The sequence below is a fragment of the Heptranchias perlo genome, chromosome 27 (assembly GCF_035084215.1).
Source record: "Heptranchias perlo isolate sHepPer1 chromosome 27, sHepPer1.hap1, whole genome shotgun sequence".
NCBI lineage: Eukaryota > Metazoa > Chordata > Chondrichthyes > Hexanchiformes > Hexanchidae > Heptranchias > Heptranchias perlo.
In genome coordinates this window covers 18238163-18250281 of record NC_090351.1, presented here as the reverse complement: position 1 = coordinate 18250281, position 12119 = coordinate 18238163, and the positions used below count along the sequence as shown (strand labels likewise).

At 39.6% G+C, this 12119-nt stretch overlaps 1 protein-coding gene across 1 annotated transcript in view; it reads right to left on the bottom strand.

The window, feature by feature from the left end:
• Positions 1-10875, bottom strand: part of arl8a (ADP-ribosylation factor-like 8A) — a 51080-nt gene extending 40205 nt beyond the window's left edge. Inside the window, exon 1 of the mRNA XM_068007415.1 lies at positions 10498-10875. Coding sequence (XP_067863516.1) covers positions 10498-10620 — 123 coding nt within the window. The 5' untranslated portion in view covers positions 10621-10875. The remainder of the gene's footprint in view (positions 1-10497) is intronic.
• Positions 10876-12119: the final 1244 nt, after the last annotated feature.

The following is a 12119-nucleotide window of genomic DNA, read 5'->3' as shown; positions in this document are numbered from 1 at the left end:
TATGGAAAAGGTCAGACCCAAAACTCAACTGAATTGGGTTGCTTGCATCGCTTCAAAAAAGTCCAGTTAGTCCAATTTGCATGAGCTGGTCTCTCTAAGGAGAAAAATCCATTATCACACACATTTGGTGGCCTAGCTTTCCACTCCATTGTGACTGCTAGCTACTACATCAAACATCAGTTACAAGTTTCATTTTATACGTCTGATCCTTGGCAATGGTGGGGAAGGGGAAGAGACTGTCCGGTGGGGGGGGAAAAAGAAAGTGTATGCATTCCTTGGATGGGCATACATCCATCTAAGAGGGTGGGGGGACGAAGATATAGTTGTTTAATTCGGTGATAAATCCATCTGTCCTATCTCTAGTGGTCTGAGGATTAAATACGTGAAGGACTGGGATGGATATGCATTCATCTCATGATCAATCTAGATGGAAGGACGTGCAAACTCATGGTGCAAATGCAGAGACAAATTTATGGAGGTACAAGCTTTGGGGGCAGGGAGTGTAGTGTGCCTGTGGCCTTGACATCTATTTAAAAATTTAGCTCAACAATTAGTTCCAGCAGAAATGTCATTACAAATGCCGTGGCAATTAATTCAGACACTGGAATTTCTTCTCAGTAAACACTATTACATTCAAATTCACAATATGTACATTGCCTTGTTATTAAGTTTCATAAACCATCTGCTTTTATAAACTGTCTAAACCATTTATTTAGCATTGTAAAGAAAACGGGATACATTATACTCTCCCACTTCCAGTGGACAGAGAATTGGAAAAGTTGCACTAAACTAGGCTGTTTTAACATGTAATGTTAATATATAAACAAATTACACATTCAAGGAGCCCATCACTCAGCTCCGCTATCTTTAATACCTTCTTTACTAAAATCACAATCAGGTTATCGAAATATTACACAATTTAGAGTACAAAACAGGGAACAGAGTGGTGCAGAGGGGAAGATACTGGCCTTTTACTTCTAGGGCTGGGTTCAAATCCAGCTCAGACCTGATTGGATGAAATTCTCCTCTGTCTACAGCCTGCAAGAGTTTGCTGCAGTCTCAATCCAGTTCCTAGTGGGCATGGGCCTATAGCAGAAAACCATCCCTAATTGCTTAATTTGACACTATTTGGCAACCTCATCTGGAGATGGCTGGTGTGGCAAATGAAAAAGTCATACAGACACCTGCAAGCGCTTGATGCTAACATTGCGTTCTTGATAATCTCAAAAAAAAACACAAAACTAAATATTTTGTCTTTCACTGCTCAACTCAAATAGATAAATTATATTCAAAAAATATTTGGTTATCTCTACCAGAGGACAGATTTAGGTACAATCCAACATTCTAGCACTTTCTCCAGTCAACATTCTAATCCCTTTCACTGCTGTCATTCGGAATTTAGTAAAGCATAATGATGGGCATGTGAAATTTTTACACCCAATCCACTTAAATTGATAAAGATACTCAGCAGTACTAGTATAGATTTTGTCCTTCAGAACTGGTGTCTGCAGAGAGCTTTCTGAGCTGTATAATACTAGGGTAAGGTACTGGCAGTTATGGATCTGTCAGTGGTGGAAGCAATTTAAGATGATGATGAATTAAGAGCAGCTTTCAAAAAACTTATTGCACAACATTAAAGCACACTGGCTCAAGTGACATTTTTGCTGTAGTATTTTGGTAGCCACATACTCAATAAGTCAAGTGACAACACTGCAGTGCTACTGTTTATTTAGGTATTAACAGAACTCCCATAGGAACAGGAGTAGGCTATTTAGCTGCTCGAGCCTGTTCCGCCATTCAACGAGATCATGGCTGATCTGTGACCTAACTCCATAAACCCGTCTTAACTATAGGTATTAAGGGATATGGGGCTAACAAAAATCTATCAATCTCAGATTTAAAATTAACAATTGAGCTAGCATCAACTGCCATTTGCGGAAGAGAGTTCCAAGCTTCTATCACCCTTTGCATGTAGAAGTGTTTCCTAACTTCATTCCTGAAAGTCCGGGCTCTAATTTTTAGGCTATGTTCCCTAGTCCTAGACTCCCCAGCCAGCGGAAATAGTTTCTCTCGATCTACCTGATCAGTTCCCCTTAATATCTGAAAACTTCAACCAAATCACCCCTTAATCATCTAAATTCCAGGGAATACAACCCTAGTTTGTGTAATCTCACCTCGAAATTTAACCCTTGGATTCCAGGTATCATTCTAGTAAATCTATGCTGCACTCCCTCCAAGGCCAATATATCCTTTCTAAGGTGCAGTGCCCAGAACTGAACACAGTACTCCAGGTGTGGTCTAAATAGGGCTTTGTAGCATAAATTCTATCCCCTTGTATTCTCAGATAGCAATCACTACAATTTTTCAATTTATATGACTACCCAAACAAAATAAGTTTTTTTTCCACAACACCTAACCAATAAAGATTATAACGTTGCTGCATTGAGAAAAATAATGCACGTTAGAGATTGTGGGCCTACATTATAACATCAGCTTCCAGCAGCTTTACATTAGGATATTTCATTAAAACAGATACATAGCAATTTAAGACTTTTATATGCCTTTTGGGATTAACCCTTTTGCAATTAAGCAAAGGGGGGTGGGGGGGGGGAAGAGAAGGGTGGAGTGGGATGAGAAGGTCAAGTACAAAACAGTGAGGCAAAAGATCCTCAATGGACAAAAAAAAAGCAGAATCAGGATTTATGGAGTTTGGAGAATTACAGGTCTTAGAATGTTGAGTTTTCCTGCTGCCAATGGAAATAGTGGATAAGACTGCACACAAGTTAACTATACTCAGCCATATATTTTATAGTATACAATTGCATTAGTGTTTCTCATGCCTCCAAGTGTCCATGAACAGTGTCAAAATTTTTGAATTGTGTACATGTTGATTTTGATATCAGAAATCTTAATTATATGGTGACTCCAAGACCAAACCCAACCGATAATTTCTGCATAAGGCAAATTACTTCCAGCTGGAATAATCTTTGTCGCCACGTGCTGAACTTCGTCATCAAGGGAAACCGTAGCAACAGCACAGTATCCCGGAGTTACATACTGTAATTAAATACAGCAGCAATTTTTTTTTAGCAAACTAAGTGTTTAATCAAGAAATACAGTACGGCCCAGAATTTGCTGGAGCAGGGTATCACGCAATGTGCTCCATTCATTAGATTTTTTTCCTCACCCTTCAGCTTGAAAAATTTTTGCGCCGCAAATTGCTGGAAGTGCGAACTGACAACAGGGCATCTGGGACCTTGGTGAACGATGGGACCAACAGTCTATCTCCTTAACCAATGAAATTTAAGGAGATAGAAACAGGAACGACAAAGAAGGAAATAAATTGAATTAGTCACATTAGGTACAGAAAGAGAAATAAGGAGGGAAACGAAGGATTGGATTGAGAGAAAAAAAGAGGCAGAAAGGAAAATAATTTTTTTTTTAAATTTAAAATTTAAAAAATCTCTAGGATTAATTTAATGAGAGTGAGACTCCAGTTTCAATTTTTCCCTTTCTGGGCTCTGAGGTTGAAAGACATTGCAAGAACATAAATCTGGTCGTTATATACAAGCCCTAGCAGCAATTTCTTGAAACTCATTGAGGTTGATGGCTAGCTCCGGTTTTTGCGAGGCTAATGATGGAGGGACTCAAATCATCCAGCAAATTGTGGCAATTCGCAACTCACGGCAGATCTTTTCCTCGCCACAAATGGCTGGCGATTCATACACTAAAAGCGGAATGCGCATTTAACGCGTCCTTATTTTCCCAGCAAATTCTGGGCCTATATTTTTAAAAACACCATGCCTTAACCACTCCGTATTTCCCCCAAAATAATACTTTAATCTGGACGTTCTGCCAGGTCATGCAGATTACTGTGATTGAAGATGCAAAATCCAATCAAATACATTGATTTTTGCACGCCACGTACCCGCTGTTCTTCATTAACAAAGGATCTCTCTTTCTGACCTTTGTAATCAAATTATCCTGATAAGATACTGGACATTTTTCACCCTACAAAAAAAAAGTAGCAAAATAGTAGATTTACCTTTTAAAAAAAAGGTTGCACACATTTCAGGAAAAAATGTATTGCAATTCTACAGGGCCCCTCACTGATTGGGTATATGTTTGGAATCGACATAGAAGCCTTTGCTAGATGTCCCACAACGATAGCATCCTAACTACCACGTGCCAATTTCAGACAAAATTAAAATTATACAGGGCAAGTGTCTATAGTGCACTACTGCATAACACAGCTTAATCTGAGAGAGGTCCAATGTCACAGCACTGAGCGAGAACAAGCAGGTTCAAAACCATAAGAGTATGGGGGTGCTATTGGTCTATGATTTCCTACATGGCGAGGGCCTGTCTTTAGCCAGGCTGCATTCGAATGACGTGTTTCTCTGCTAGGAGGGGAAGGGAAAATGAGTCACCCAGTTCCACCATCATACCGGATCATTTATTTGTGTGTCCTGAAAGCTAACTTCTACAATCAATAGGTCTCAAGCACTACATGAGCGGCATAGCACCACAATAATTATGAAACTTCATCAGGTCAGAGTGGAAACCATCTATCTTCCCCTCATATGGTGGGTGATGCAGACACTCTAGAAAAGCTCCAGAGGGCAGCCACTTGGTTGATGCCTAGTTACCATGATAGACTTAAAAAGCTGGGTCTTTTTACTCTGGGAAAGCAGAGTTCCGGGGGATTTGATTGAGGTTTAAAATAATGACGGTACTAGACTGTGTCTATGTGGATAGACTATTTGAATTAGATAAATTAGGGGAAAACAAGGGACATGCGTATGAGTTACACAAGCGTAGGACTGGGTTGGATGTCAGGAGGTCTTTTCGCAGAGGATCACGTACCTTTCGAACAAAATACCAGCATGTGCAGCAAGCACAGATTCACTGTAAATTTTCAAAAGGAAGCTGGATGAGTTCCTGGCTGCAGTTGATATCACTGCGTTTAAAAAGGTAGGCGGGATGCTCGATGATGGTCACTGTGGTCTCCTGGAATTCATTTTGATTGTCTTAGGGGGTTGGAGGGGAATTTCCCATAATTCTTTCCTATTCCCTGAATTGGTTTACTTTACTTTTAAAATCTGTTCTTATTTTTGCCTCTCTCAGGAGATTACATGGCTATTGGTGGGTGGGGAGCATTAGGGATCATGCTGCTCAGTTGCAACATAATTGTATGGGACAGACTCAATAGTCCAGCTGGTCTTTTCCTGTGTCATTTTTGTACGTTCATATTGCATTCAAATCAGATACTGCACCTTCTTGTGTCAGCCCGTGTAATTTTTCCTTTTATTTTGTACAACCCAGACTCTATTGTGCTGATGCACCTATGACATCACCCAATTATTAACAATGACTTCCCTACCTGTGCAATGTTGGCCAAAAACTCAAAACAAAAGCACACATCGATGTAGAATAAACAGCTGGACGAGAAAGGAAGAACGAGATATGCGTGAGATGAAGTTTATTCCTTCTCGCACACATATATGTCCAAAGTCCAATGGATGGAATGAAAGTGTCCATTCTCATAACTAAAAAATTAAGCAGTTTGTACAAGTGTAATAGGAAACACAAAGCCTGAGAGACAAATATTACTAAACTATCAAATGCAACTTGAAAAGATATAGCACCTCTAATATTTTAGAAATTTATTGTGCAATAATAAACTTAACAGCAGCTGGCAAAAGAGCTTCGACTTCTGCTTTGTATCACTTCACATGACTTGTGTCTGGTCATTACGGCTGTGTAGTGCTTCATTTCAGTCACGTGAATTAACTTTTTTAGAAAATCATTGTGGCAACCATTACAAAAAAAATAGACTGATATTACAGCTAATGCTAAACCCCAAGATAAAATAACTACCATTATATAGAAGCAATGAGTTGGAGATTGTCTGAACGGTCAAGTGACATTTGCAAACTGCTCACGCTGTGGGTTGTGAAAAATATCATCTGAATCACTGTTCGACCAAACGGTTAGTCTACATCAAGCTTGATGTCATCTAATTACATCTAGTTGATTTAATCTCGTCTTCTCTCTTCCTTTGTTCGACCTTGGTGATACCTTGCACTATGAGCCTTGACTTTTCAGCTGGGATTCTCAGTCAACAAAAACGTTACCACAGCAATAGACACTAATTGTCTAGTTTAAGTATTAAGATACTGCATGTTCTAAGTGCCAATGAATGGATGCTTTGATTTTCGTAAGTAATTTTGCACCCGACTCCAATCTGATTATCTATTAAATGTTCTGTGATTATAGTTAAGAGGATGCTGGATAGGTCAGAGTGAATTAAAAGGTGGCAATCCAATTTAGTTCAGATGACATCATAAATCATAAAAGTTTAAGCAGTTTGTCAGTTATCTGCAACCCAAGACTGAAGTGTGAACTTGGCTGCAAGTCGAAGATTATGGACTCATGCCCCACTCAAGGACTTCAGCATATAACCCAGGAAGACTCTTCAGTACAGTTCTGAGGAAATGCTGCATTGGTGGAGGTGCCATCTTTTGAATGAGAAGCACCGTTTGCCTGTTCAAGCAGTGCAAAAGATCCCATGGCACCATTCAGAGGAGCAGGGAATTGTCGTGGTGTCTTGACCGACGTTTGTTCTTCAACCAAACCATAAAAACAGATTAACTGGTCCTTTATCTTAATTGCTATTTGTGGGACCTTGCTGTGCACAAACTGGCTGCTGCATTTACTTATAAAAACAACAGTGGCAACACTTCCAAAGTAAATTATTGTCTGTGACGCACTTTGGAATGTACCAAGGATATGAAAGGCACTATATAACTGCCTCTGCCACTTATCTAATATTTTATATATTATAGGCAATATTTTAATCTTTCACATTTACAAGAAGCTCAGACAGTTGAGGTGACCTGACACAGGTCTTCAACATTATGAATGGTTATCATGGGGTATCCATTGGTCAGCGAGGCAGTAAGAGGGTAGAAATTCAAAATCACAAGAATTAATGGAGATTAGAAAAAGCGTTGTTACACAGTGGACCGAATGTGGAATTATCCACCACAAACATTTTTTAAAAATTGGATAGCTGCCTGAAAAAAATGAACATTAAAAGGGTATAGATTGCGAAGATAGTCAGTTTAGATTATATGGCTCATGGGGGAGAAAACAAATATTGGTGCTAATTTAATGGTCCAAAATGGCCTGTTTTTGTGCTGTAACATTCTGTTTTCTACAGCTGCCATTGGTTAGTCATGTATAATATAACAGCCGTCACAGAAAATGAGTTTGATGGTATAAAACTGGCAAAACCTCACAGGATATCAGCATCCAAAAGATAATAAATTTAGAGGAACTCTTGCTCCTCTATTTAATACAACAGAACTAAAATATATCACTGCATAACAGAGCAGTATAGTCTAGTGGTTTGAAACAGCCCACAAATAATAAAATGGCTGCGCTTTTCTAACCTCCTCTCCTCACTTCCTGAAAGCAGTGGCTCATATTAGGGTATGGTTTCATAGGAGCAGATGCCATCTGGTGCTTCACCCAAGTTGCCATCCTGTGCGCAAACCTGGACAGTAATTATCAGCAGCTAGTTGGCTGCCAGGAGGCATCAAAGCCAAATCTGATCCTCATCTGATGTCCATATATATAGCTTTTTCCAGCAGGATTCACTGGATTGTGGTCAGTGGAAATGTTTGATTGTTCTCGCCATCCCTACCCACGGATACCAAGGCCAACTGTAGCACCACCACCCCAGCTGAGATCAACAACCTCAGAGCAGACTAGGGATCAAACCCAGAGCGTTCCAGGTCCACATAATTCAGCATCATATTTACCCAAAGGGCTATCTGAATGTGAGAACAACTTCAAAAACTATAAAATTACAAAGTTCTAATTTCAGAACTACACCTTCATAATCATATAACAGTAAAAGTATTTGTCTTAGTAAAATGTGGCTTATCCTCCACAAAAAACTATGAAATAGCACTTTTAAAAATCAATCAAATACGAGTTCTGGAAGAAGCACAAAAACCAACATGACTGCGGCTGGCAGCAATTTATACAATAACTATGCACAATAGAAAGTTTATTACATTGTACTAAATTAAAAATGTGGCTACACCTTCATAATTAGTATATTGCAGCATATTCTATTAGGTAATTTACACATCCACAGCAGATATTAAAGTAAAACTGTTTCATCAGTATAAGATTATGAACAACCAATTTTACTGATTAACAAAGCAGCAATTAGAAGAGAAAGGGGGCCTTATGGGTGGGTGATAAGTATTTTCAACATATCTTCATATTAGTTTATTTTAAAACTTCTTAAGTAAAAGCATTACTGAAGGGTTCCAAAGAGTAATATTACAATTGAGAGAAAGTAATTATAATCTGCTCCACTGACATCTGACAGGAATCAACAAATTTAATATAATCGCTCTCTTTACAAACCAGTTCTTATGGTCTTAACAGCAATCCCCCACTGCCCTTTGCTCTGTTCATATCAAAATCTTAGTGGAGGCATCCACCTTCTGATAAGAGTGCGTGTTTTATATATTTTATAATATATAAATAAAACCACTGACAGAAAGTGAACATATTTGATTATCCCCATGCTCTGTTAGCAGAGGGCACCCACTTCAATCCTCTTGATTTAAATACTCTCCCAACTCGACAACAGGACCCACAACTAGCTTTCCTGAAGGCTCAAATGGACAGATGCACCAGTGTGGAATTGAGCCATTAGGCAGGAAGACCCTAGGTTCCATCCCCAGTCTGTGCTGAGTTAATTGATCTCAGCTAGAGTGCAGTATGGGGGAAAAAAAACTAGACAGTGGGTGAAATCAAAATTAGGCTAGACTATAATTTCCCCACCCAACCTCATTGAAAGTCAGCAAGCTGTTCACAGGTTGGACTGACATGGAACTTGGATGAGATACTGAAAGGCAGCTAGTGCTCACGGGGAGGGACTTAATTCATTTTTTTAAAAAAGGATAAATCCCTCTATTAAAGATTTATTTGAAAAGAAAACTGGGATTTAGTATAAGTATATACAAAGATATTTGTTATAGTTTGAAATTATTAACGTAGTTAAATCTTGCTAAGTCTGAGTTTTTCTCCTTTTGATATACTATAGTTTTTTTTTACTTTCAGTATAGTTTTAGAAGTGATGGGCTAGAAACATCCTCAAGATATTGCAAAACCATTTCAACAGCACTATGGACTGGGGAACAGGGAGAGGAGAAAGACAATGTGCAAAGGGGGGAAAGAAGTGGCAGACAGCAACATGCAATTGGTGGGGGTGGGGGTGGGACAGAAGAGTACAACTCTACTTAAGGAGGGAGCAAGACAGAAAGAAAGAGAAACTCTTGGGCATCTGTGGCTCTTCTGGAAGTGGGAGGGACAGTTGATATCAGGGCTTAGTGAACCCAGGTTAAAAAAGTGTATTCTCCAACTCACTACAGTTAATGTCACAGGAAATCCAGATATTTATAATGAACATTCTATTAAATTTTATTGCTAGAGTAAGAGAAACCTAAAGCAAATTAAAGATCGTGTTATAATAATGTTAGCTCACGCTCTCCATCTCTATTTCAGCATAAAATACGCAGGATTGTTTTGTTAGCACAACGAGTTGCACAAACACACTTAGATAAGGCAGGCCGAGGGTCCTGTAAAACCTTATTGACTGGCCATATGATGCAACTAAATTGCAATCCAAGCTACTGCAATCAGTCACTTATGCAACATATATCAAATATGCACTAAAATACACTCAACAATTACAGTATGTAGGGCATGTGTTATTTTAGTAAAACAAACCTCCGTGCTTGAGTATAGCACACTCTCAGATCTGGCAACTCCATGAATACTCAAAACTCCTCCTCTAGGGTTACACCCTGGTTAACACTTCAGGACATATCTCTTCCTCAAAAGCCCGTACTAAATTTTCTTTGCATTTTAAAAACATTTTAATGTTCCCCATTTTCGGCATTGACAGTTTTAAGAAATTATAAGCACTGACTGAATATAGTTCAGTGCAAACCCACAAACATCTTCATAACATACACGCACGGAATGGAAAGGAACAAAACACAGGCCATACAAAATACATTATTTCCTGAACATACTGACGGACCTTAGAGGGTTAAGAAACTAGTCAGGAAGTTAAAGCTGGAGGTGTGGATCATGCGCAGAATTATCTGTTTTTTTTTTATTAAAGCACCATCTTTTTATAACAAAAAAACTAAATGAAAAATGAACATTTTCAATCACTGACGATAAAATAAGCAAGTATTACAAACACTGCAGAATTCTCTAATCTTGTTAGAAAACCCACTTTTACGTCTAACGATTTGTTTTTATATAAACTGCATCAATCGCCATGAGTGCAATTGTTAAAACGAAACGCAATTTAAAGCTGGGATGATTTCTGTCGGCCGGGTTTGATATTTGGAAAGGCTCTCTCTCCTTTGTGTACATTATTCGCTGATACTCTACCGCTATCACATTGACAAACGTCGTCTTGCCCGAGTACTGCAGCCCGACCAGCGTCAGCTCCATCTCCTCCTTCCAGAACAGCGACTTGAACCAGTCCAGCAGCTTGTTGAAAAGGGCCAGCATCTTCGCGGCTCTGTGTTTTTTTTTAAGGTGGGGGGGGGGGGGAATGGGGAAGGGGGAGGGTGAGGGTGGGGAAACTGTTTGACGGCTGGAAAGCAGGGTGTTTTTACACAGCCAGGAGGGCCCCGTTTTCGGCTCTCGGTGCTTCCTTAACCCGGCGCTAACCAAGAGGCTCGAGCGTCAGCCGGTGAAGAGAAAAAAAATGCCCCAAACACACTCACACACAAACCGGCAAGAGGGAACCTAGCTTTCAGACCCGGACTCCGAAAAACACACCGCCTGGGTCCTCCTGCTAATCAGTGGCGCGCCCCCTGCCCTGGAGGTGTTATAGCAGCCCAACGATTTCAGGGTGGGACAAGCGACTAACTGCGCAGAGCTGCAACTGAAAACAAGTTGTGATCATTTTTTTTTCATGCCAGTTTTCAAAATGCAAGTAATAAATCAAAAATAATTGAGATTCTTTTTTTGACAACGCAGCAAGGACTGCTGCATTATAAAACTTCATGTTACCTTTTCCCATGCCAGGTTAGGTAATAAGAGGTATGGACTGCTTTGAGAGTGTGAGGTGGGCAAGACAAATGACAACATCAAGGGACTGTTAGGAGTGGTATTTATGATCGAAAAACTGAGAGTTTGTAAATCATAATGAACATGTGGAGCCCTGTTCATTTTTAGAAGTGATATAGATGTAAACAGATTCAGATTTGTAAGCAATAATGAGTGACTGCCACTTAGGGTTACCAACCCTCCAGGTAGGGTTGCCAACTGGGAATTAAAGATTAATCTTCAGGACACTGTTATGAACAATCATGGGGGCATTAAATAAATTGTGTTTTTTTCATTTTCTTTTATAACTAATAAACAAAAGTGTTCAAAGTAATGCAGATGGGGGGCAGGGTGGACTCAACATTGATTTCAATAACTTGAGATCACAACCACTACTCCCTTTTTGGTAGGACTCCAGGTGCTGGTAATGGTTCTGCTGTTGCCATTTACAGCTCTTCTAGACCCATCTTTTGTTTCTTAACTTGTCCCATTACCACCCTCCTTGTCTTGCACCCTGGTCCCTTTTGTCACTTAATCACTCTTGCCATCCACCCTATCACAGACCTTCCTTTTTGTTTTGTTCTGTTCTGTTCTCCCTTCCCCTCCTCTCCTCTCTCTCTGGCTTTGTACTTGTTTAAAAACTGTTAACTCTTTAACTTCTTCCAGTTCTGATTAAATGTCTTCAACCTGAAACATTAGCTCTTTCTTTCTCTACAGATGCTACCTGACTTGCTGAGTATCGCCAGCATTTTCTGTTTTTATTGCAAATGGGGATGCTGTTTGATTGGATGATTCTGGACTGTCAATCAGGTAACAAAGGGTCTGTTTGCTTTCCAATTGGTGGGGGCTCAAGGATGGGAGAGTGTGGGGGCAGGGTGGTTGGAGGTTATGTGATGAAATCTCCTAGAATAAATTGGCAACTCTACCTCCAGGATTGTTCTGGAGTCTCCAGGAAT